Genomic DNA, 26879 nt, shown 5'->3' with positions numbered 1-26879 from the left:
TTTATTGTGAGAGGGTTTTCAGGTTATCCATTCTATCATAATTATGGAAACAGAAGGCATTTGAAAGTTTTTAATCCATCTGGCATTGTGTAATTACTAGTATATTCAGCAAAAACAGTTTTAGAAGACTGTTGAACTAGTAGGTTTAAGAGTAAATGGATGGCAGCCCCGGCTGCTTTGGCTCAGCAGTAGAGTGTCAGCCCCTGGATCAAAGTTGGCCTCCCCAAACAGACACTAAAATTCCTGGGGTCAAAAATACTGCTGTTTACATTCTACTCTCTAATACACAGCCACAGGCTCAACTGGTTCATGTCAAAGTGTAAGGGGTGCAGTTTTTTGGCTGATACCCAAAGCTCCCTGTGACCAAAAGATGTGCAGTTGAACCCTAGTAAGGCTCCTTCCTAAAAACAAGCTGCCTCGCTACAGCCCCTCCATCTATCCAAAGCAGTAAGCAGGGTGCCCAACCATCCAGGTCTACATGAGAGGAGAGGGGACTAACCGTGCCAGAGGCTAAAACCAGAAAAGTCCAAGGCAAACTGTGATGAGTTGGTCAGTCTAGTCACCAATTGTGACCGCTTGCACACTCATAGCTCTAAAGTATCTTTAAAAACTGGTAAAATTCCATTATTGGCAAATTAATGTCATATGGGGGAGACCAAAAAAAAAAAAAAAAGGAAGCAGCTGCTCACACACAAAGAGTGAAGAATACCTCAGAGATGCCCAGAGGAAGATTGCCCACAAACACCTCGGTCTCCCTCTTCTTGAGTCCTAAGAAGAAAAATCACATTAAAAAGGCAGACGTAAGGTTAGAAGATTCAAAGGTGGTAAGTGACACATTTTCTTCAATGTGGAAACACACACATCCCTACAAGCATTCCTTGTGAACAATGATTGGCTACACCGCACTCAATCATTCAGGAAGTACTTGTCAATGTTATGGAGGAGGTCCAGTGATAAGTGCTGGCCTTGGACATCACTACCTTCAAGGCAGGAGCTCACTCTCTGGGGGACAGAGAGGCAGTCACCAGCATATCAGGAATCCAGTGGTGTTGATGAGACATTATAAAGTGTCTGGACCAACAGGGTTGTGTTTCAGAGTTAGCATTAGGCTGGAGGAGGGAAGGAAGGAGTGTGCACAGTGCAGGAGGGAAGTGGAATGGAACCCAGGCAGAGGGACCAGCACGTGCAAAGGCAGGGAGATGAAAAGGCTTGGCACATGGAGGAAGCTGCACGCAGTCGGGAATAGCTACAGTGCACGTGGCATGAGGGTGAGTGGTGAGAGGAGAAGAGGCCACCTGATGAAATCCACTGCCTGTGAGAAGAGGGTAGAAGGTTTTAACCAGAAAGGTGATATCAACACAGCTGGGTTTTAGAAAGGTCACTTTGGAGATAGTGGAGGGTGAAATGAAAGAAGGTAAGAATTAAAGAGAAGCATGGCATTAGAAGCAACAAATGCAACAGGAACTGAGGGCCTGCACTGTGGCAGTGGCAGGGGGATGCATCTGCCAGGTGTATGGAAATGTGGTGGCTGACTGAACCAAGGACAGAATCTGGGTGGACAAAAGTTTCATGCAGAAACTGAGTGGATTAAGATCCACATATAAATGGCAGGTCCCAGCACCAACCAACGCGCCAGGCTAACTCACTCAGAGACCTCTGCTCCTCCAACACTCCATTCTTCCCCAGCAGCTCGGCAGAGGGTCGGAAGTCACTGCTGGTCCAGGACCTGTGAAACACAGGTCTCAGAATCTTTCCACCCAAGCCCAAACTCCAACAAAAGGAGTTTGGGCATAAGAAGCTCCCATCCCCTTTTCTGACAAATGGTTTCCCTTCCTCCTCCCAGATTCAGGTTCCAAACCAGGAAGCCCTCCACCGGACCTTTGTCATTGTTAATCAACAGGCAAGAAATCCTGGAGGTGACTCTTAAGCTCTGAGCCCCGTGAGGCAGGAAGAGAAGGAAGAGAAGGCTCCTTGGTGGAGGGAGGCTTATCACAAAAGGAAGTGACTTACATGCTGCAGTTTCTTCCCAACAGGATCTCCTGAAAGCCAACCAGCCACAGTTAGAGGAGTGCCAGGATACCTCACCAGCACGTAACTACTGAGCAGGTACTGTGGCAGGCAGAATAATGAATGGCCCCCAAAGTGGTCCACATCCTAATCCCCAGAACCTATTAAGGATTCTAGCCACCAATTCCAATGTGGAGTTTCCACACCACCTAGCAATGCTCTGGACATCAGCTGATGTCCAACAATTCTACTCAACTCTAACACTATCTACCTGGAGAGAGTGTCAGATTCCATAGGTTAAGAGCCCAGTCCTACAGGACTGCCCCCCACTTCAGAGGTCAGTCACTTGCAAGCCCAGGTTACCACATGTGCTTCTGACTGGAGGTTCCATAGACCTCCTCTTGGGTTCAATCAATTTGCTAGAGTGGCTCACAGATTTGAGTAGCCAAATGGAAGAGATGCATAAGGCAAGATCTAGAGAAAGGGTACAGAGCTTCCAGGCCCTGCAGGTGAAACACTCTCTCCAAATCTCCACATGTTCACCCACTGAGAAGCCCTCCAAACCCCATCCTTTGGGTTTTTATGGAGGCCTCATTACATAGGCAAGATTGATTAAATTGTTGGCCATTGGCAATTGATTCAACTTCCAGCCTCTCCCCAGAAAGAGGGATGGACCAAGGGAAAATGTCAACCCTCTAATTATCTGGTTGGGTCCCCTGCCAAACAGCCCCTTCCTTAGGGGCTTTCCAAAGTCAGCTCATTAACAAAGTCAGCTCTCCTCACTTAGGCAATTCCAAAGGTTTTAGAAGCCTTGTGTCAGGAACTGGACAAAGCCCAAATACTGTACCTATTTCTTATTATAATTCACAATATCACACCCATGAATATGTTAGTTTCATGGTAAGGAGGAATTAAGGTTGCAGATGGAATTAAGGTTGCTAATGAGCTGACCTTAAAATAGATTATCCAGCCCTGGTCGGTTGTTCAGTGGTTAGAGTGACAGCCCGTGGACCGAAGAGTTTTGAGTTTTATTCCTGGTCAAGGGCACATACCTGGGCTACAGGCTCAATCCCTGGCCCCAATCAGGGTATGTGTGAGAGACAACCAACTGGTGTGTCTCTCTCACATCAATGTTTCTCTCTCTCTCTCTCTCTCTCTTTTCCCCTACCTCCCTCTCTTCCATGCTCTAAAAATCAAAGCAAAAAATATCCTTGGATAAGGATTAACAACAACAAAATAAATATATTATCCAGCCCTGGCCAGGTGGCTCAGTTGGTTGGAGCATCATCCCATACACAAAAGGTTGAGGGTTCGATTCCCAGTTGAGGCACCAATGAATGATTTTCTCTTTCTCTCAAATCAATAAACATATATCCTCAAGTGAGGATTAAAAATAAATAGATTATCCAGATGGGCCTGATGTAGTAATCATAGGAGTCCTTCAAAGTGAAAAGGGGAAACAGAGAGGGTCGATAAAGAGATGTGCAACCGAAGCAAGATTAAATCAATGCGATATGACAAGAACTCCACCACTGTTGCTGGCCTGAGCACAGAGGAAGGAGGCCACAAACCAGGGGATGCAGGCAGTCTCTACAGGCTGGAAAAGGCAAGGAAACAGTTCTCCCCTTAAGCCTCCAGAAGGAACAAAGCCCTGCTGACACCTGGATTTTAGCCCAGTGAGACATGTCAGACTTCTGACCTATAGAACTGGAGGTTTGTTTTGTTAAACCACTAAACAAGTGGTAATTTGTCATAACAGCAAATAGAAAATAGTTGCCATGAGCAGCTTTAAAACCACAGCCGCCTCTGCACAGTGGCCAGCCTGGAGTTGGAGAGATGTGGTTTGGAGTCCAGCACAGAGACCTTGGACACATTTTACCTGTCGAATGAGAAACAAAACATCTATGCCCTAGATTATGAGAGTGAAGTGCAGTACTGTGCTTAAAGCACTTGTCCCGTATTAAGAGCTCAATAAATGGTGGCCACTGGATTTCATTTTACGCATTTCACCAGTCCTCTCCTACAATCCTGTGGAGTATATCTTCTCAATTTACAGATGGGAAAGGCAAAGATCAAGGACACCAGATGATTTGCTTAAGATTATAAAAGGTAGTGAGGTAACACAGGTTTGTGACTCCAAAGCCTTGGTTCTTTCCCTACAGATACGAGGGCTGTCAAAGTCACTTTAAAGGGTTGGGTTTGTTTTTTGTTTTTCCTTACTTAAAACATTTAATTAAAACATTAAATTTTAAAAGAAAATGGTAACTCTTCGCCTAAATTGTTCCCAGCTGCAGGGGGAAACAACAACTTTAGCTACAACTAAATTTAAATAGAACTAAAAGTGGTTAAGATGATTTAAAGACTTAGATATGGATAAATACAAACAGAGAGGTTTATAGGCAGAATCTGGGTTGTGGGTGTTTGTCTCAATTTCCTGGTAACCCCCAGAAAAGTCTATGGGCTTCTGGAACAGGGCAGGCACCAACCACCTCCCAAGCAAAGGCCCAGTACAAATCTTTCCAAGATGCCTTTAAGGGCCTGCCAGGTGCTAACAGCTAATGTACATTGTCTCATTTAATCCTCACTAGAAACCCTAAGAGCTAGACCCCATTGTACAGATAAAGTCCTGGAGGTGCACAGATAATAATCTGGTCATTTGTCCCAAGACAACAATCTATGCTCATTAATGGAAAAGCCTGTTTTTAGAATCCAGACCACACCATTCCAAAGTCAGAAATTTTCACTCTACTGCTCGGTCTGGAGAACTATCTTATTTATGTTTTTAAAAGACAAAGAATATACAAAGAACCAGTAAAACTCAATAACAATATAAAGTAACCAATTAGAGTTCTGGCCAGTATGGGTCAGTGGTTAGAGCTGCTGGCCTAGCACCAAAGGGTCTCAAGTTCAATTCCTGGTCAAGGGCACGTAACTTGGTTACAGGCACGTGCAGCAGGCAACTAGTTAATGTGTCTCTCTCACACTGATGTTTCTCCCCTCACCCTCCCCTTCCACCCTCTCTAAAAAAAAAAAATCAATGGAAAAAATATCCTCTGGTGGTGATTTTAAAAAAGAAAGAAAGAAACCAATTAGAAAGTGGATAAATGATCTGATAAACATTTCTCCAAAGATATACAAACAGCCAGTAAGCACATGAAAAAGATGCTCAACATCATTAGTCATTAGGGAAATGCAAATCAAAACCACAATGACACCACCTCACACCCACTATGATGGTTGTAATATCAAGGACAGACAATAATAATGTGTTGAGGATGTGGAGAAACAGGAATCCTCATATCGCTGGTGGGAATGTAAAATGGTGCAGCCAGTTTGGAAAACAGTTTGGCAGTTTCTCAAAAAGTTCAACACAGAATTCCATATGACCCAGCAATTCCACTCTTGGGTATCTACTTAAGGGGAATTAAAACCTATGTCCATACAAAGACTTGTTCACAAATATTCATAACAGCATTGGTGGGAACATAGCCACAAAGTGAAAACAACCCAAATGTCCAACAACTGATGTACAAATGGATAAAGTGAGGTATATCCATACAGTGGAATCTAATTTGGCAATATAAGAGGAATGAAGTATTGCTAAATGCTACAACATAAATGAATCTCAAAAACATGATGTTAAAGGAAAGAAACCAGACACAAAGACCACATATTGTATGATTCCATTTACATGAAAAGTCCAAAACAGACAAATCTGTAGAGACAGAAAGTAAATTAGTGGCTGCGTGGGGTGGCAAGGAGGAGATGGGAATGAGTTGTAATAGCTAAGGGGCACGTTTCCTTCTGAGGTGATGGAAATGTTCTAAAATTAGGTTGTGGTGGTGGTGCTACTGTAAATATAATAACTAATTTTTAATTGCACACTTAAAACCTGAACTTTATGGTGTGCAAATTATATCTCAATAAAGCTTTTTTTTTTAAGTTGGTGTAAGAAAGCGTTTCTTTTGCCATTCCAGCTCACAAAGCACCACTCACAAATGAAGCCGATGGGCAAGATCACTCAGCCCCAGTGGCTTGTAGAGAAGATTTAGAACGTATTATGTGAGCCTCTGTGGCACGTTTAGTTTTTTTAAGCTATAAGGTTTTAATATTGCTTCAGAAAGGAGGAGGATGGCAGACGCTTCTTTTAACGTAGAGTGGCCCACAGTTCCCCACAAAATGCTCCCCACCTGCACAGCGCCAGTCACCGCTGTCGGTTCCCACTCACCACCCCCACCATCCCACCACCCCCACCAAACAATTCTGCAGACGCCTCTGGCGCAAGCAAGCGACCAGCTCCTCCATAACAGCGCGCCCTGCCAACCTGGAGTGGTAACGGGGTGCGAGTTCCACACCTGCGTCCCCCCGCCCCTGTCCCCACCACTCCTCACCCTGCAGCCCAGGGCCGTACCTCTCCCGAACCAGGTGCGTCCACCCCGCAGCCCCAACGCCAGTCTGGCCGCCTTTTCGCTCCGCACCCCGCCTCCTCTGAGACCCGCGAGGCGCGGGGCGGGCCGCTCCCCGCAACCAATCCCGGAGCCGCGGCGGCTGGGCGGCGGGAAGATCCTCGAGGCGCCGGGCGGCGCTCCAGGAGAGTGACTGCGTTGTCCCCGGGGCCGGAGCGAGCGAGGGCTGACTCCGCGCCCACTCTTATTAGACACCCCCCTCCCTCCACACACCCCCCCCCAAAATAACGTTTACAGAGAGGGTGCAGGGGGCGGGCCGGCTCGCCTGGCTCTCTGGGGAGGTGGGGCTGCTTCCGGGGTGGGGGAGAAGCACGTGGCGCACGCTGGGCGCATTTGAAGGCAGCTCCCGGCGGAGACGCGCTCCGTGCAGAAGTGGGGGGACTCTGAACACCGAGGCGCGGACGGCCAGCACGTGCAGCTGCTGCCACTTTCTCCGGAACGTACACGCCTGGATCTGCTCCTGCAGAAGCTTCGACCCCACCATCCTCGGATCTGGGTTGGAGGTGGCGGGGCTGGGAGGCGCCACCGCCGAGGGGTGGGGCGCGCGGAGGGGGTGGGCGGCCCGCCGTCGGTCCCCCGTCTGTCGCGACGCCCGGACACTCCCGCCACCTCCTCCCGTGCCCTCTCGTCCCTGGGAGTGTGGGCAGGGCTGTCCCGGGGCTTCCGTGGGCCGGACCTCTCCCACTCCGGGAGGAAAACTCAGGGGAAGCCCCCGGCGCCCGCCGCCTCCGGAGAGCCGCGGAGTCCCCGGGCCGTGCAGGCGCTAAAGACGAGCCCGGGCGGGGCCCCCGTGCGTCGTGCCTGTCGCCGTCCGTGTCCGGAGCAGCGGCCCGCGCCCGCCCGCTCGGCGCCCGGGGCCGGAGGGGCCCCACCCTGCCGGGCGTGGGCGAACGCCCGCTGGGGACGCGCGGAGCAGCTGTCGCAGGGCCTCGCCGCGGCCTCCAGCGCCTCAGCCCCGGGGAATGCAGTGGCCCCCGGCCCCTGGAGCCTCTCCGTGTCTGCGCTGGGCCTCCTCGCTCACCTGCTCCGCGGCCACGACGCTCCTGAGCCGCGCCGGCCGGGCCCCCCTCATGGCGGCCAAGTGGTTCAAGGAGTTCCCCCTGAACCTGAAGACCGTGTCGGAGCGGGCCAAGCCCGGCGGCGGTGGAAGCGGCAAACTGCGCAAGAACTCAGAGGCGGGCGGTGCGGTTCCCACCCCGGGCAAGGGCCGCAAGAACTCGGTGGCCGAGCTAGGGGGTGGCAGGGCCGGCATCGCCCCCACCAAGGACAGCCGGCTGTCTCGCGACAGCCTGCAGGGACTCATTCAGGCCGCCGCGGGCAAGAGCCGCAAGAACTCCAGGGCCACTGAAGAGGAGCCCCACCGGGCCGCGGCCAAGAGCTCAGGCTGCAGCACCTACATCAACAGGCTCATCAAGGTGGACACTCAGGAGAAGAATGGGAAGAGCAGCTACCCTAGCAGCAGTAGCAGCAGCAGCAGCAGCAGCAGCAGTAGCAGCAGCTCTTCCTCCGCGTCCTCTTCCCCTTCCTCCCTGGGGCCAGAACTGGACAAGGGCAAGATTATTAAGCAGCAGGACACGGTAAGAATAAAGCCTCCCCTGGACCACCTGTCCCCTACTGAAGTGAAACAGTGGGAAAGAGCATAGCGAACCTGCTAACCCCCTCTAACATTTGGTGACTCCTAAGTGACCATTCAAAATCTTTAGTTTTTTTGTGTGTTTTTTAATCTTGAAAAATCCTCATTCCAGGAGTGAACTTTGCAGAAATGTAACATCCATTTAATTTTGTTAGCAGTTTAGAAGAGTAATTGAATGAAACGTTCCATCTTTGTTCAATTTGGCCCCCTTATAGATGGGGGTTTATTTTAATTTTTTTTTCTTTATTGATTTTAGAGACAGAGGAAGGGAGAGGGGGAGAGAGAGAAATATCAATGAGAGAGAACATGGGTTGGCCACCTCCTGCACTCCCCCCACTGGGGATTTGTCCCACAACCTGGGCATGTGCCCTGACTGGGAATCGAACTTGCGACCTCTTGGTGCATGGGTGGATGCTCAACCACTGAGCCATACCGGGCAGATGGGAGTTTATTTTAATTTCGACATCCAATGGTGTGCAAAGCTAGACTTTGTATCAATTTAATTCTTCTTGAGCATAAGGAATTGTAACCTCCAAACTGTGTGAGTGTGGGTTTCAAAGCTCCAGAGAATGGGTTGGCCAGTCCACCCCACCCCACCCCTAGTTCAGAAACTCCACCTAGTAAAGGGCTTCTCGAAGCTTCACTAGCACCCCAAGGTTACAACCCTTTCATTCATCCCATAACCATTTGCTGTGCAGCAGCCAAAGAGAATAAGGGGCACAGGGCTCTGCAGGGGGTTACAGATGGAACAAAGAAACACTCTCAAGGAAATTACAGATGGGGAGAGAACTGCTTTGGGCACATCAGAGGTTTTCTGGGTGCTGTGAGCATGTGAAGAGACTCTAATTTACAGAGATGAGTTGGATGTTTGTTTTAAATCCACTCTTCTATGTGAAAAGAGGAGAGAGAAGAGCTCAACTGAGCTTTCAGACTCCAACCCGAATGATCACTTTCTATTTCTCTTACCCAAACTTAAAGCATTCCGGCTACCTGAATGGAGTCAGGAGCCAGTAGCACAGACCACGTGTGTCTGTATTGGGCACTTTTGTTCATTCCTCCATTCATTCTTTCCACAAATATTTACAGCATACCTACCTTGTGCCCAGGCACTGGGGGAGAGCTGTGGAGAGATTGCCAAGGTCCCAGCTGGTCCAAATATCAGTGGTCTACCTGACTGACTAGATCATAAGCCAGGGCTGCATATCACACTTTCCATTCCTCACTACGTTGGGAATGTAGTACACGTGGTGGACAGTCAGAAGAAAGGAGTGAGGGAGTGAGTGGTTAATCACAGACCTCAGCAGTGGTTGCCTGCTTATTTTCATGGTCACCTCTGGATGTCTGAGTTTTTTAAGCCATCTCCTCACAAGCGGAGGGCTCTTACCCAGGTGTTCCCTCTTCCTCACTTCTTGTTTATCTAAATTCTTCCTGCCAGCTCCAGTGGTCCTTCTCCATGAACTCTTCTGAGAATGTAATCAGAGACTATAGAGCAGGCTTCTTTCCAGAGAAGGGGCTTCTTACCTGACACCACGTTGTCACACAGCTGCTGCAGAACAGCACTCCTGCCTACACACCACCTTTCCAGGCCTCTGTGTATTTTTGGAAGAATAGGTGCTTTCTGACACAAATACTAATCAAAACTCTATCTGATTATAGCCTATGAGAATAAGTCTGCCTATGAATTATTGAACCTAGAATTCCCACAATACTGTTTAGTACTGACCTATTTCTTATTAGGAAGCCTGTTTCCTTAAGCTGTTAAAAATTCCTTGAGGACAAGAAGCAGGTCTTGGTCTTATTTTGATTCCCTAGTCAGTGCTAGTAGACGTTCAGCAGCGCCTGGATGATTGACTGACTTACCATGACTTGCTCATCTAGCTGGTATTAAAAAGACCAAGATCATGGGGAAGGTGGTAGACCAGTTCATTTTTTTATGCTATATAGCTATAGACATCCCCCACTCCTCATCACCACCCCTGCCATAACCCAGCAAATGCTTTATTGTTTAGGGAAAGAAAAGGTGAAAATAGCCTTAGGGATCAGCAGAGTTTAGATGAACTACTGACAATCAATTATACTACAAAAAAAAATCAGATGGTCCTGGCCGGTATGGCTCAGCGGAGTGTCGGCCTGCGGACCAGAGTCCCAGGTTCAGTTCCACTAGGGGCACATACCAAAAAAAAAAAAATCAGATGTTTGTGCACCTGGGTGAATAACATGGTCAAGTGCAAAAGCTATCCAGAACTGGTTGGAGATTTTGATGTCTTTTCAGATCAGCAGATTGTCAGTAGCCATTTTGCGACCACTGCCATTCGGGCATATGATCATCCTTATCAACTCTTCTCTCTGGTTCTTTTACAGGTCATCATTTTAGAAGACTATGCTGACCCGTATGATGCCAAACGGACAAAAGGTCAAAGGGATGCAGAGAGAGTAGGAGAGAATGATGGCTACATGGAACCCTATGATGCACAGCAAATGATAACAGGTTTGTAACCAGGAGCTGCTTAATAGGGGCAGAAATCTCACGCTCACTTAGAGTGTGTAAAATAGTAACCACTGTACGTTTAGGGAAGGGGGATCAAGCAATTTAACCAGATCCTGCTGTCTAGAAGAAAGAGAAATTTGACCCAAAACCGAAGTCAAGTATCTAGCTAACTTTCTGTATCTTTCAGTTTTAGAATTTACAGGGGTCTTTAAAGTGTTTCTAATCCTGAATAAAATGGCACTCTTTCATAATGAGTTTGCAGATCTGCTCAGAATGTAATCTTCAGTTTTAAGATACTTATATACATTTCTTGGCCACTTTCAATGCTTTGACATCCATCATGGAAGTCATAAATCTGTACTAATACAAGGGACTAATACATACTTAAAGGATTTTAAGTTGTTAAAAGATGCAAAATGACATAGTCCTCAGTATTCTAGTAGAAGATTGATTTCTCAACAAGCTCTACAACATTGGAGCAAAATATTTAATAACTAAGGAATGATTACTAATCACTGGCATGAGCCAAGCCGTTCAAGGCAAACCTCCTAAAACAATTTGACAGTCTTGTAACTTTTCAAGTTGGGATAATTCCATCTTGTGAGCTAAGCAATCACCCTGTCATTTTTGGTATCAAACTTTTCCCTTTTACTCATAATTCTCTTAAGTTGATGTCAACAATACTTTAAAATGATATATTTAGTAGTTATTTAGTTTTATTTGTCAATTTTAGGGTAAGTTATTTATTTGCCTAATTTCCCTTAAACATTCTTTAATTCACAATGAGAAATAAAGTATCCGAGTGCTAATGCAAAGGAGCCTTGTTTGAGCGCCATGGATTTCGTACCTGGGAAAGGAATAATCGGTTACACATTGAAGACTGTCTCTTCTGTTTAAAACCAGATTGAAAAGCTGTCAAGCTTAGGCTCCATAAGCAGTCTCAGAAGAGTTGAGCCGAAGGGTAACGGCAGCACCCTGGAAGGGTCAAGACAGGCTTCCAAATGAAAACGAACTGCCACAGGAAAGCCCTGCTCCGTTTCCTGCGCTCTGCTTGCAGAGATAAGGCTGGGGTTTGGGGAGGGTGTACCCTGGCCAGGCTGTGACCCTGAAGGTCACTGGACTGTGACCTCTAATGAAGTCTGTGAATGAAAGGAAGTGAAAATGAAGTTAGAATTTTAAAAAATATCGGAGGCTTGAAAAAAATAGGGGAAAAGATTTCTTTTCACATAAAATTGAGGAAAAAGATATTCTAAATAAGTGCTTCCTTTTGATTCACCTTTCTTTGTCTTGGTTTTTATTCCTCTTTCTCTTTGGCTGGAATAAGTAGTTTATCTATACTAGCCCAGCTGTTTATTTGTGGAGCCACACTGATAATAGGGAAAGTGCTGTGCTTTTCAAAAATGAATATATCTTTTCCCCCACTTATAATCCCCACAAAACTCTGTAAACTAGGGGACTCCAATACTGTCCCCTTGTTATAGAATCACAGAAATTCTGACTTACCGATGCTCACAAGACTTTGTAAGAGCAGCAATTAGAACCCAGATCTTCCCACTCCAGATGGGGTGGTATGCGTCCTACACCAAGTTGCCCCAAAACATATGAAATGATGCATGCAATAGCACTTTAAACTTTACTCATAAGTAAGGTATCTTTCTACTCAGACTCACAAAGAGGGTTATAGTCAGAGTTACCCACCATGAAGTAACTGTAATAATAATAATAATAGCTAGCATCTAATATTCAAGCATTTATTAAGTTCCAGGCTCTGTTTTAAGTTGTTTACATGAATAAATTTATTTAGGAATACAAAATTAATATATTCAATTGGAGAATAAATTCAAATTTATTAAAAATTTAAATTGCTTTTTAAAATTACTAGATTTTTACATTTTTTAAAATATTGGTGCATTTTACAATATATATCAAAAAGCACTTTCTCAATCAATGTAGAGAATATACTTCTTATTCTACCCATAGGTTACACAGCTGGACAGAATAACAGGAAGTGAGTTTATCGGAAGCTGGGAATAAAAGATTTGCTGCTGGGTTTTGTTTTTTTTATAAAACCTTTTACCCTTTTTGTCCAGTTTACTCCTTGTGTGATTTGTTGTCAAGTCCAACTTCAGAAATGTCCCATATTTCTTGAGAAATGTTAGGGATTTCTTTTTAGTTTTTTTCAGCATTTCTGTAGGAGGAAGAGATAGCACTAATGAATGATTTAACTGTGGAGCACCCAATCTCTGTCCTCCCTTTTTAATACCTGTGAAGTGGGAACAACATATCTGATTTTAACAGTATCTTGGGTATATAGAAAACTGTTCATGATGTTATATTATAACATCCAACAAATATTTCTTTACCATGTACCAGGCCCTGTGCTGGGATCTGAGCATACAGGGAACAAGACCCACATGACCTATGTCCTTATGGACCTCACAGTCAAAGAGGCTAACAGACTAACAGCAATACAGAAGAAAATATGTCATTGAAAAGTGTGGTAAGTGCCATGAGGTAGAGAACAGAATAATCATCTGCCTCAAGAGACAGAGGAAGAAATAGAAATTAAGAGTCATTTAGTACTTTCCTGTGGCCAGATAACTTGGACTCAGGCTTCCTGGATGTCTTCTAAGACTTTGCTCTTAACTTTTAAAAGCGAAGAATGTATAAATTAATGAATAAATTCTTGCTTAGATTTATTCAGAGGATTGTTCGTAAAAAGATATGACTATGGATATAAGGCACTAATATTAGATACTGTTGTTCTGCTAAATTAGCAGGATCACTGTAGCTAAGTAATTAGTAGAAATATTTTATATAGTTTAGCATTATGGGTTTTAGCCACCAGATTAAAACTTAAGCATTAAAGGGGTCTTTAGAAGCTCCCTAAAACAGCCATCATTCAACATCAAAATTCCTGCCCTGGTCAGTTTTGCTTCATGGTTAGAGCATTGGCCTGTGGACCCAAGAGTCCCAGGTTTGGTTCCCACTAAGGGCATGTACCTCGGTTGCAGTTTGCCCCCAGCTCCGGTTGGGGCCGTGTGGGTGGCAGCCAGTCGATGTGTCTCTCTCACATTGATGTTTCTCTCTCTCTCTCTCTCTCCCTCCCTCACTCCCACTCTACTAGAAGATAAATGCAAAAATATCCTCAGGTGAGGATAAAAAATAAATCCTTCCATAGCTGGTATCTCACAAGTTGAGCACTTGCTAGGTGCCAAGCTTGACAAATTGCCTCACTAACTTCTACAACCCTGAGAAGTAGGTGTTAGAAGTCTCTGTGTTATAGTTGAGGAAACCAAGGTTCAGAAAGATTTAATAACTTGTCCAAATTATGCAGCATCAGAGTCGAGATACCAGGTCATTTTACAACCTTTGATTTTAGTTACGGAGCTCCATCGCAGGTGGTTTTAAATTTTTTATTTTTTTGCCCTGGCTGGTTTGGCTCAGCGGTTAGAGCGTTGGCACATGGACCAGAGAGTCCTGGGTTCGGTTCCCACTAAAGGCACATACCTCAGTTGCAGTTTATCCCCGGCCCTCGTTGGAGTCATGTATGTGGCAACCACTCAATGTGTCTGTCTCACATCGATGTTTCTCTCTCTCTCTTCCTCCCTCTCTCCCGCCCACTCTATCTAAAGATAAAAGCAAAAATGTCCTCAAGTGAGGATTAAAAAAAATTTTTTTTTGGCCTCCAAATTTTTTTTGTTGGTTTAAATGGTGATCTCTAGCCCTGGTCAGTTTTGCTCAGTGGTTAGAGCATCAGCCCGGAGACCAAAGAGTCCCAGGTTTGATTCCAGCCAAGGGCACATACCTTGGTTACGGTTTGTCCCTGGCCCTGGTTGGGGTCGTGCAGGAGGCAACCAGTCGGTGTGTGTCTCTCACATTGATGTTTCTCTCTCTCTGTCTTCCTGCCTTACTCATTTATCTGAAGATAAATGAAAAAATATCCTTGGGTGAGGATTAAAAAGTAATAATAATAAAAATGGTGAAGTCTAAAGGAGCATCTCATTGTTCAGGTCTCCATTTAAAAATTTAACCATAATGAAATATATATAAATAGAAGTCTATTTTTTATTTAATTTGTTAATAAAAAATTCCCTTGTTAGGATTAAATTTCAGGGCTTCTGAATTATATCTCCTTTGGCTCAGAAAATATTAAAGTAATTTTAAATTAAAAGCTTGAGCACTGATAAAAGACGTGAGTAAAAAGTTACCTAACAGCCTTGGCCCACGTAGTTCAGTTGGTCAGAGCATCGTTCAGTGCACCAAAAGGTGGCAGGTTGGGTTCTGGGCAAGAGGCAACCCTTTTTCTGATTCTATGAAGATAAAAGACCCTATGAGGTTCTAAGTTTTAAGTTGGGCATAGACTAAATTATGAAATGAATCAGGGGAAAAGGTGCATTATAGAAATTGTAATTAACGTTTTACCTGAGGTCTTTGGGGCATAAAGTAAGGAATGATAGAGAAAGCCCTAGAGTCAGTGTTAAACAGCCCCCCCACTGATTGCTGCACAGCCTCAGTTTATTCACCTGTGAAAATGGGATAACACTACTCTCGCCCCATTATGAGGCCTCACTGAAAAACTGGGTATAACACACTAGTCCATGCCTCCCAATGCATACAGCCATTATTTAGACACTCCAGAGAGGGAATTCCATTTTCAAAGAGAATTCTGGACAGGTAGAGGATTAACAAGTGCTAACTGCAATTAATTTAGTAAAAGGAAGTCTTAGTTTTCTGCTATGTTTTTTGGTATAAGTGGCATAACTATGTACAGCCAGAGCTGGGAATTGGGAAGGGAAGATTTCAGCCCATATTCTGTTTCACACCACCATGTCAGCTGGTGCAGGTCAGGCCTGGGTTTTAGCTGCAGATGGGTGTTTATCTGCAGACTGTTGGCCGCATTCTGTTGTCTGCCATGTAAATGGCCTCTATCGGCAAAGCCAGGGCGTAGCTTCCTCTCGCCATTTCCTCCTTCTCAGGCCCGTTTCCTCTCAGAGCCAGCTCTGCACGTCAGGGGCTATTCTCCCTGCAGGAAGGGTCGGCTTGCAGCCCCATGATTGTTTCTGTTTCTATGGCGCCTCTGATTGGGGGCAGCCAGGTGTTGGAATGGACTGAAAGGTTACTCCCCTTGAAGGGGCAGAAGGGCCCTGTGCTTAAGCCCTTTTTTTCCCCTAATTAAACATTGTTTGAAAAGATGATAATACTTTGCAGATTTTGCCCAATCCCAGGATCATCTCAGGAAGGAAAATTCTCAGTTATATGCTTTCCAGTGTTTTTCCCAGAGCTCTGTGTGCAGACTGCCTAAAATAGAAGTGCAAGGACCTCATCTCAAAAGTAAAAACTCAAACATACGTGTAATAAGAACTCTGGATTCTAATCACTGTGCATCATTTTAACACAAATTTATTGAAATTTTCTTGTATGACTTCTATCTTAAGGTTGGAATCAACTCTTTTTCTTAGTTCAACTGGGACAGAATTGAGACAAAGACCTTGCGAAAGGTTTCCCCAACCCATGCTAGACTAAACTGAGGGCAAACTTGGGTTTCGATCAGAAACTTAAAAATTCTAAATCCATCCTATGAATTCCTTTGTGTTTTCTTTTTCCTTTTAAAAAACTCCAGCCTTATCTTAATTGAACCAAGAGCAGAGTATGTTTTTGTTTCTTATTTTCCATAACTCAGTCTGGAATAAGCAATGAAGAAAAAAAAACAACTTGCATTGAAAGTCAAGAGGCTTGGACCAGAGATGCAGGAGACCTCAGACAACCCCAAGTACCTTTTCTGGCCTGGGGGAGGGGACAGTCTTTCTAGCGCTCCCACTCCCATTCTGATGTGGAAGCTCTAGATACAGGAGAACCCTTCTCTTCGGGTTGGAGCTAGCAATGACAGGATGAGCTCTAGGGAGCAGGAAGAACTGGGAGGGGAACCATGGAGACCCAGGAGGTGTGGAAGTGCTTCTCATTAGAATCACCTGGGGGAGCTTTTGCAACTAACTCCCAGGTCATACCCCAGACCGATTAAATTAGGACCTCTGGTGATAGGACCCAGACATCAGTGGGTGTCAAAGCTCCCCAGGTGATTCCAATGAACTGCAGTCAGGGACCCCTATCCAGCAGAATTAAACCTCACTCTATCAATACATTTTGTTCTTTCTAATTTAGTGTCCTGATTTTAATAACTTTTCCCTGAATCTTTCATGTGTTGTCCTTTCCTTGTTTAAGAGGTCTTTCCTTGCTATAGAAGAATCTGATCCTTCTCCACAGAGTGTCACCCTGCCTGTTTTACCTACAGAAAGTCTCACTTTCTTTTGTTTCTATGGCACGGCAATCTTGTGATCCTCTTCCTCCTTACCTGACTACTCCTTCTCAGTCTTCTTTGCTAGCACCTCTTCCATTCACCCTTAACAGAAGTCCCAGATTCCACCTTTGATCCACTTTTCAATCAGTCTCCTTTCCTCTGGTGATTGCTTTCATTCTCACAGTACTAACAACCCATTTGTGAATAACTCCTTGGTGCATAACTCTGACCTTCATCTCTCCAGATCCATATTGTCACATGCCTGAAGTTCTAAAGCTCCTTCCTCTCTCTCTCTCCTCCCATCCATCCAGTTATTATTTAGCACAACTGTGTGTCCTACAAAGGTAAACAAGAACTGGCAGTCCCCACCAAATTGGAAATACAGACACAGAAACAAGTTCCTACAGTGGGAGAAGTGCAAGGTGAGAGTGGGTTGGCAGAGTGGTGGCACTAGGAGAGGTGGGGAGTTGGAAGGGGAGATGCCAGGTTAGATTTCAAAGGATGGAAGATCACTCGGACACTAGTAGGCATAAGGCAGTGTAGTACTCAGGGAATTTCTTTGTACCATTTGGTTGGAACAAAGAATTAGATTGCGGAGGGACGGGGCAGGATTGTATTGAGAAGAAATTGGAGAAGGAGACGGTGAACTGGTCATAGAAGGTTTCCCATGCCATGCTGAGCAGTTTGTACCTTATAAGTAGACAGGTGTGACCTTATGGGGTGATAAATGATGTGATGTTTGTGTTTAGAAAGGTCCTCCTTTCCCTGGCCGGTTTGGCTCAGCGGTTGGAGTGTCAGCCTGCGGTACAGAGAGACCCGGGTCCGGTTCCCGCTAAGGGCACGTGCCTCGGTTGCAGTTTGTCCCCGGCCCTGGTTGGTCATGTGGGTGGCAGCTACTTGATGTGTCCCTTTCATATCGATGTTTCTCTCTCTCTCTCTCTCTTCCTCTCTCTCCCTCCCACTCCATCTGAACAAAAAATGGAAAAATGTCCTCGGGTGAGGATAAAAAAAAAAATAGAAAGGTCCTCCTTGACCGTGACCAAGTGAACAGATTAAAGGCTTCCTGATGGGCATCCAGAAGAACCACATAATGTTTCTGCTGGTCTAAATCACCAGCTCTGGTTGTCCTGACTCTAGACATCTTTAACTCTACCTGCCAAGGCCTCTGGGCTCCAAGCTGGTCAGTCCCATAGATACTGCTGATTTTTTTCCCACTGTGGCTGGCTGGTTAGCTAGCAGTTGGTTGATTTGCATCAGGTTTTCTGCATCCATTTCTTACCTGATCACTTCTTCTCAGTCTTCTTTGTCCAAGTCCAGACCATACCATTCCGGTTTATTCCATTCTGTACACTGTCGGAATTATCTCCCAACAAAACACAAATGTAACTGTTATTACTCGTTTAAAAAATATAATCATTTTTCATTGCATCCTTGCCTTTACAGCTTCTGCACTCTGGTGCCCTGGCCTCCTACTCTTCTGGCTTCTTCTCCCACTACCTCTCTCCTCTCCTGGCTTCTGTCCTTTGAACTTATCTCTCAATTCCCCCTTCTGGGAACAAGCCCTTTATGGTTCCCACCTCCATATCTTCACTGATGCAGCTTCCTCCACTGGAAATGACCTTCTCTATCAAAGTCAACTCATCTTCCATTTCTCTTCCACTTGGAGTCAATCCAAATGTAGTGGTGAAGAGTATGGCTTCTGGAGCCCAACTTCCTGCTTCAGAATCCAGGCTTTGCCACTTAATGGATTGGGCAATTTCCTTATTAAACTCTGTGCTTCTCTTCTGTGATATTGGGGAACTAATAGTATCCATCTCATTGGGTGGCTATGAAAATTACAATGCACTTTGAATAGTGCTTAATGCATAGTACACCATTGATAAATGTCAGCTGTTGTTATCATTAGTGTCTTTGTTTTCCCCATGACACCTCTTTTAGTTTTATTTATCCTGGAATTATTAGTCTGTTGTTATGTGTTATTTGTGAATGTGTTTGGCTTCCCCCACTATATTGAAACGACCTAGAAGTCAAGAAGACTCTGTCTGGTGCCCGTGCTTCAAATATAATAAACACTCCATCGATTTTTATTAAAATACTTTGATCTCAGCTTCCTAACAAGTAATAACTCTGCAGGTAAACCATACTCAGAGCCAACACAGGACCAGGAACCGTGGAACAGGTGGCCCCAAGGCCACTTCTCACAAACTGCAGGTGGCCCAGGCGCACACCTGTCTCCAGATGCGATCCCAATCCTGGGCTGGGATCCGCTGTCTGGCTGGAGGGAGGTTGTAGGCTCCCTCCTACAGCTGGGAAGCAAGCAGCCCTTACGGATCAATGTTGGCGGTCTCTGCCACCACCTGCCGCACAGACAGACCGAGGGGAAAGGTAACTCCGTTCACTGCCAGGCTTCCCTGGCACTTTTCTTTCAAGGTGTTCTGTGTGGTGCGTGTTTTTCAGAAATTAGACGCCGAGGTTCCAAAGATCCCCTGGTGAAGGCCCTGCAGCTGCTCGACAGCCCCGGGGAGCCGGGGGAGCCAGGCGCGAAGCCCGAGGCGCCGGCCCGGAGGCGCAGCTCCAAGGACCTGCTGGGGAAGCCGCCGCAGCTGTACGACACGCCCTACGAGCCGGCCGACGCGGGCCCCGAGCGCAAGGCGCGGCCCCCCGACGCCCACGGTCGGCTGCCGCAGGACGACGAGAGGCCGGCGGCCGAGTACGAGCAGCCCTGGGAATGGAAGAAGGAGCAGATCGTGCGGGCGCTGTCAGGTGAGGGGCGCTGCCGGGTGAGGGGCGCTGTCAGGTGAGGGGCTCTGCCGGGTGAGGGGCGGTGTCACGTGGGGGCGCTGTCGGGTGAGGGGCGCTGTCAGGTGAGGGGCGGTGTCAGGTGGGGGCGCTGCCAGGTGAGGGGCGGTGTCGGGTGGGGGCGGTGTCAGGTGAGGGGCTCAGGTGAGGGGCGCTGCCAGGTGAGGGGCGGTGTCACGTAGGGGCGGTGTCAGGTGAGGGCGGCGTCGGGTGGGGGCGGTGTCAGGTGAGGGGCGCTGCCAGGTGAGGGGCGGCACCAGGTGAGAGGCGCTGCCAGGTGAGGGGCGGCGTCACGTGGGGGCGCTGTCAGGTGAGAGGCGCTGCCAGGTGAGGGGCGGTGTCACGTAGGGGCGGTGTCAGGTGAGGGCGGCGTCGGGTGGGGGCGCTGCCAGGTGAGGGGCGCTGCCAGGTGAGGGGCGGCACCAGGTGAGAGGCGCTGCCAGGTGAGGGGCGGCGTCACGTGGGGGCGCTGTCAGGTGAGAGGCGCTGCCAGGTGGGGGCGGTGTCAGATGAGGGGCGCTGCCAGGTGAGGGGCGCTGCCAGGTGGGGGCGCTGCCCGGTGGGGCGGCCTCAGGTGGGGGTGCTGGGTTCCTGAGCCCTCTGCTGCCCTGCTGGGAAAGCTGCCCCCTCCCTTTTGCTTCCTCAACTGCAAATCTCTTCCCTAGGAACTGGGTAGGGAAACAGGAATTGGGCCTGGTAGGAAGAGCCCTTAATACTGCATTTCTCTCTTATCCTTCTGGGCATTTAGTTTTCTCTCTTTTCCCCGTGCATGACCGTTTGGGAAGTGCCTTAAATGGTTATTGAAAAACTATCTCATCACCACTGAAGCTTTCTAATTGGGAGCAGCTTTCTAACTCTTGTTAAAATCTAACTCAAACCTGTTAAAATCCCTGTTTATAAAATGGCAGTACCGGATGGATCCAATGGGTTACAGACAGAGGTGGTCAGAAAGCTGGGTGAGGCTAGCTTTATTTGTTCATTTGTTTTGTCGGAATTCCTCCTAAAGGAATCAGTTCTTTAAATACGACTTTTAAAACCAGCTTACGAGGAAAGGGATAGGTTGTCAGTAGTTATTAAAGGTGATTTGCCCTCCTGCTTCTCTCAGGACATAGTTTTTCTACTTGGCTGACAACATAATTTCTTTTGCCTTTGATTTTTAAAGTTAGGGATGTCTTTCCCTCCAGTAGTAAGGCCAAGTTTGCAACTAAAAGTATAGTTAATGTAAAGGGTGAACAGAGAAGGATAGCAAACACCCAAGTCAGTTTGAGTTTTCCTTTAGTCTTTCCACAAATCTCTGTTGGGCACCTGCTATTGTGCTAGGTGCTGCTCATTTTCTCTCTCTCTCTTCTATCCAGCCTACATGGCGTGGTATCTGTGAGGCACTACGCAGTAGTTACTTTCTGTTTCACAGTTGATTTTTCTTTTTGTTTTATTATTTCATAGTAAAATCTGTTCACTTTATTTCATAGGATGATACACACGCTTGCAAGGAATCATCACCTTATAACTATGTTTAGTCTTTTAATCTAAATATACTACAGTTTGGAGTTTTTTAAAAGTATGTGCTGAAATATATTAAATTGGTTTCCTTTCATATTCTAAAACTGTTTTACACTGATGAATATCTTAGAGAAAAAGTAGCTGTCTGTGGATGCTCAGTGTGATCAGATATCAAAGCTAGCGGGAGCTCAGCTATCCCAGGGTATTTGCAGAATATCTTAGCTCACATTGAAGGAAGGGGAACCGCTTCTTTCCTAAGCTGAGGCAGACAAGGAGGTTTTCTTCTTTGACGTTTACATGGGTCACCTCAGTTAAATGGAGCCTTCCTTCCAGTTCAGTTTGAAGGCTCTGAGAGACCTTCCGTGAAGGAGGAAACAGTGAGGCAACACCACCGACAGAAGAGCTGGACCCAGAAGATCTTGAAGCCAGCCCTCTCTGACCACAGTGAGGGGGAAAGAGTGGACCCAGCCCTGCCACTGGAGAAGCAGCCGTGAGTCTCCTGCACAGCCATGTAACAAACAGTAGCTGGTAGCTCATCTGTAGCCTGGGGGTGGAGGGAGCACACTGGCCCATTTTACATGATTATTATTGCTCATGAATACTTTTCTGGGTGGGGCTTATTAATGAAAACCCACTTTCAAAGCCCAGTGCACTTGTACAGACTGGAAAGTGTACTGCATCCCAAGAGCCTGATACAAAATTTTATTCTCCTGTATAGAGTGATAACACTAGCCCCGGTCGCTCCCTCTTGTATGATTGATGGGTTTTGTGATCCAGGATTACCCAAAGCTGCATTCTGTCTGTTCTAAATGTGAAGCAGGATCTAGTTTGGGCTGTTGAGCTCCTGCCAGAAATGCATTTCAAATAATGCTTTATGGAATGAGGCCCTGTCTAGATTTCTGTTTTGATGTTCATGGTGTCTCCCCCAACCCATTTTTCAGTTGGTATCATGGTGCCATCACCCGTGCTGAGGCTGAGAGTCGACTACAATCCTGCAAAGAAGCGGGTTACCTGGTTCGAAATAGCGAGTCAGGGACCAGTAGGTACTCCATTGCACTAAAGTGAGTGTGGCAGCCGGTGCCCAGCGGGGGGGGATGGAGGGGGGGGCATGACAGTCTTTTCTATCATGGGTAGATGACCAGTCAAAAAAAGATACCATTTCAAGGTAGATCACAGAAGCATATATTGCCAGAAAGTAAGATTTGCTTGGACAATGAAATATGAAATGCTCTAATTAGGATGGAAAAGTGGTTTTGGGTGAATGCCCCAGTCTCTCTTATGATAATGAGGATCCTATGTCATTGTCATTGTACATTAGTCAATTTCTACCTTACATTATCCAATCTAAAGTAGGTCCTCTCACCAGAGAAATAACTCCTGGTAAAAAGAATAATTTCTGACAGGATAATTCAGTCGTTCTTCTTTTCGTTCTCTAGTGTTTTGGGATTTTAATAAATCAGATCCCTTGATTGTTCAAATGCCAAGTGCAATTTTGATACCAGCTTCTTCTAGTGGAGAAGGAAATGCTGACTTGCTATTACTCCCCTGTCTGACTATACATGGAACATTCGTTTTTGCCTGGTAGGCCTGGTGGAGCTTGAATCATGGAAATTCTCATTGCTCCGAGAGTTCAGTGGTGCTATATTGGAGGATCATTGTCAAGCGCCCTAACAGCATTTCCTTCCTGAGGAAGCTGAGCCCCTGCAGCTGAAACAATCAGACTGGAGGGGAAAAGAGGTTGGGGCGGGAGGGTGTTTGAGCAATATGGCTCAGAAAATGGGATAGGCCACCAGATATACAATACCAGGAATAGCTTTGCTGGGTTCCTGAAACTGGTGCTCATGGATTAGATCTTTGAGCCTTCAGTGCCAGCTGTCATTATATACAACCAGGAACAGTCTTTCCAGATTGAGAGGGACAGGCAGGGGGAGGAGGAAGAAACATTATTATTATTATTATTATTATTATTATTATTATTAATGTATTCTTTGAGGAGGAAAGCTTATGTATGTCCTTTTAGCCATAATGAAGAACATGAGTTTAAACTTCACCTTAGTGATCTCTCATACTTGGGCTTAAGCACTAGTTTGGCAATTTGAAGGCCAGGAGGTACTGGACTATTTGGGGGGGGTGTTGGTTTGTTTGGGGTTTTTTCAGTCTGGTACCTGATAACTTGTGTGTACTAACGATGAACAGCTGAAGGACACACATTTGTTGGGGTCTGCGTTTGTTTATAACAATTCCAGGAATGAACCTGTCCACCCGTGAGTCTGACTGGGGTTGTTTTCAGTGAGGAAGGATCCCCGTGCTTGCTCATTTGTGTCTCCTCTTTGATTTGTTTTGTTACAGGACTAGTCAAGGATGTGTCCACATCATAGTGGCTCAGACCAAAGACAACAAGTACACACTGAACCAAACAAGTGCAGTCTTTGACAGCATCCCCGAAGTGGTACACTATTATTCCAATGAGAAGTTGCCTTTCAAGGGGGCAGAACACATGACTTTACTCTACCCTGTGCACAACAAGCTGCACTAAAGTTCAGCCACCAAAAGCCCTGGCTGCGCCTCTCACCTAAGAGGGCATCAGCACCCAACCAGCACCTCAGGGGACAAGGCTGGACTGCACCATAATAATTGGTAGGACGTGGGGGTCTTCACTGAGAAGTCAAAAAGTCTTTTGGCTTGAATTCATTCCGTGACACTTGGTTACTAACCTGTCCCCTTTCTCCCTAAGTAGTTCTATAATAGGAAATGATAATCTATCAGTTGCCTTCATTCTCTGGAGTAGGGTGTTCTATTTGGGGTGTGACCTTTAGCAAAGGTAAGTCAGGAGTCCAGAAATATTAAAGTTCTCCAGAAGTGTGCTCATTGTTACCTGGAATACCTGGTCTTCAAACAAACCAACAAAAATGCACTTGGCTTTGACAGAGGACAGCAAAAAATGATCAGGTGGACCAGAAGAGCACATAATGTCAGACTGTTTGGGGGCAAAAGGCTGAACAAAAAGAATAAGTGAATAGTGGACCTTAAAGAAAGCTATCTTTCTCAAGTGTCCTAGTTCAGCTTTGAAGTTCATGAAAATTCACAACTTTAGGGTGTGGCAAAAGGATTATTTTGTTGATCAACATTCTAAGAAAGTTTGTGTTTTCTCAATTTCTGAACTTTTTAGTCATTTCAGCAAATTAGTAATATAAGCATAAGTAGGAAGAATGATTTAAGAATCACCAGGACAGGCATCTGGTCAAGGTGGTGGCATAGGTAAACGTGGTACTTGCGTCCTCCCACATCAAAATTACAGCTAAACTACAGAACAACAGACCTGCTTGAAATCTAGCTGAATGGAAGTTTTACAACTAAGGATATATAGAAGATGCCACATTGAGACTGGTAGGAGGCACAGAGATGGAACAGGTTGCTCCCACACCCACATGTGACAGATAAAAATTGGGAGGGATATCTTGACTGCGGAAGTCCCCTTTGAAAAGCAAGGGGTCTTGGCCCCACACCAGGTCCCCAGCCCAGGGTTCCAGTGCCAGGAAAAGAAGTGCCCATAACTTCTGGCTGTAAAAACCAGTAGGGATTTCAGCTGAGTGAGATGAAGGGCTTCTAGAGTCCCAGGAAGTTCCCTTAAAGGGACTGTGCACAGACTTACTCAAACTACTCCCTCTGAGCTCCAACTCTGGGGCAGCAGCTCAAAGGGTACTAGGAACATACAGGGAGGAACTGAATGATCTGGCATCAGGGCAAGGTCTGAAGGGGCAGCTTTCTCCCAGACAGAGTGCTGACAGAGGCCACTGCTCCTTTGCTGAGAGTCTTCCCCACACAGAGCCAGCAGGCAGTACCATAGCTGAATCTCCATCAACCTGTCTATCACTTTTTGCCCCACCCTAGTGTTTCCCTAAGACCCCACCCCACCCAACTTGCAGACCCACCCAAGTTGTTTCCAGTGGCTTTTCCATACAAACAGCCTGTGTTGGCTCATGCTTCAGACTTTCCTAAAATCTCTCAAACAAGCAGCATTTAGCCTCTGCATACCCTGTACCTTTCACTAAATGGCCCCAGGCCTGACACTAGCAGCAGCTGGCCTTGGTTCACAGCTTGGCCTCTCCTGGGCCCTCTAAGCCCAGCACAAGTAGCAGTCATCTGGAGATTGATTTGTAACTCATGCCCATGCCAGGGGGCCCCAGGCAGAACATAGGTAGCAGCTGACCTTGGCCTGTACCTCCCTGGAGGCCCCAGAGCCATTGCACATGGTAGACGGCTTCACACCATGTCAAAGTACCACCCAACGACATCCACAAGCAACACACTCAAGAAGTGAACTCAGTGGGCACCAGAGCTTTGCTGAAGTAAGTCGTACTTTGTGGGGTGGGTTCCTGCACAGCTTATCCTCTACCATGGTCACAGCCAGTCTTTGTAGCTGATTGGCCTAGGGATAAATTCCTCCCCTTGACATATGAACAGCAATACAGGCTCAACTACAACAGGAGAGTGTACACCGCCCACAGTTGGAGTGGAGTGTACCTGGAGTGCCCAGCTTGGGTGAATAGGGAGACTGTACCACTGAACCCTACAGGACACCTACATTAGGCCACTCTACCAAGCTCAGGATATGTAGCAGCTCTACCTAATACACAGAAACAAACATACGGAGGGTGCCAAAATCAGGAGACAAAGAAGCATGGCTGAAATGAAAGAATAAAACAAAACTCCAGAAAAAGAAAAAATGGAGATAAGCAATCTACTAGTTGCATAGTTCAAAACAGTAATTATAAGGATACTTAATGAACTTAGTGAGAACTTCAGCAGCATAAAAAAGGACATGGAAACCATAAAAAAGAACCAATCACAAATGAAGGGTACACTAACTGAAATGAAGACTACAGGGAATCAAGAGTAGAGTAGATGAAGCCAAGAAGCAGGTCAGCAATTTGGAATATAAGGAAGTAAAAAACACTCAATTAGAACAACAATAAGAAAAAAGAATCCAAAATAATGAGGACAATATAAAGAGCCTCTGGGACAAATAATTAAAGTGTACCAACATTTGCATCATGGGGGTGCCAGAAGAAGAGAGAGAGGAAGAAATTGAAAACCTGTTTTTAAATAATGACAGAATACTCCCCTAACCTGGTAAAGAAAATAGAAATACAAATCCAGGAAGCACAGAGTGCCCCAAACAAGATGAACCCAAAGAGGCCCACACCGAAACACGTTATAATTAAAATGAAAAAGGTTAAAGACAGAATCTTAAAAGCAGCAAGAAAAAAGCAGTTAGTTACCTACAAAGAAGCTCCCATAAGACTGTCAGCTGATTTCTCAACAGAAACTTTGCAGACCAGAAGGGACTGGCAAGAAATATTCAAAGTGATTAAAAGCAAGGACCTACAACCAAGATTACTCTACCTAGCAAAGCTATCACTTAAAATTGAAGGACATATATAGATCTTCCCAGACAAGAAAAAGCTAAAGGAGTTCATCACCACCAAAATAATATTACATGAAATGTTAAAGTATCTTCTTCAAGAAGAAGAAAAGGATAAAAAATATAAACAATAGCAATAAATACATATCTACCAAGAATTTAATCTAAAAAACAAAATGAACAAGCAGAACAGAAAGACTCATAGATAAAGAGAACATTTTAATGGTTGCCAGATGGGAGGGCTTTTGGGGGAATGGGTGAAA

The 26879-nt window shown here is 45.9% G+C and overlaps 2 protein-coding genes across 2 annotated transcripts in view; one reads left to right on the top strand and one right to left on the bottom strand.

Moving 5' to 3' along the window:
• Nucleotides 1-6957, bottom strand: part of TDRD10 (tudor domain containing 10) — a 41152-nt gene extending 34195 nt beyond the window's left edge. Inside the window, exons 1-4 of the mRNA XM_036273257.1 lie at nt 6739-6957; nt 6419-6606; nt 1647-1726; nt 710-768 (exon numbers count right to left, since the gene is read on the bottom strand). Coding sequence (XP_036129150.1) covers nt 710-768; nt 1647-1726; nt 6419-6606; nt 6739-6957 — 546 coding nt within the window. The remainder of the gene's footprint in view (nt 1-709; nt 769-1646; nt 1727-6418; nt 6607-6738) is intronic.
• Nucleotides 6958-7417: 460 nt separating this feature from the next.
• On the top strand, nt 7418-23760 carry SHE (Src homology 2 domain containing E). Its single transcript, XM_036273085.1, has 6 exons — nt 7418-8050; nt 10468-10594; nt 19350-19655; nt 21525-21681; nt 22133-22252; nt 23541-23760. Exons 1-6 carry the CDS (start codon nt 7436-7438, stop codon nt 23725-23727), a joined length of 1512 nt encoding a protein of 503 aa, XP_036128978.1. The 5' UTR covers nt 7418-7435; the 3' UTR covers nt 23728-23760.
• Nucleotides 23761-26879: the final 3119 nt, after the last annotated feature.

This window comes from Molossus molossus, unplaced genomic scaffold (assembly GCF_014108415.1).
Source record: "Molossus molossus isolate mMolMol1 unplaced genomic scaffold, mMolMol1.p scaffold_m16_p_20, whole genome shotgun sequence".
NCBI classification, from domain to species: domain Eukaryota; kingdom Metazoa; phylum Chordata; class Mammalia; order Chiroptera; family Molossidae; genus Molossus; species Molossus molossus.
Note: the sequence above shows the minus strand (reverse complement) of the source record. Positions and strands in the feature narration are given on the sequence as shown.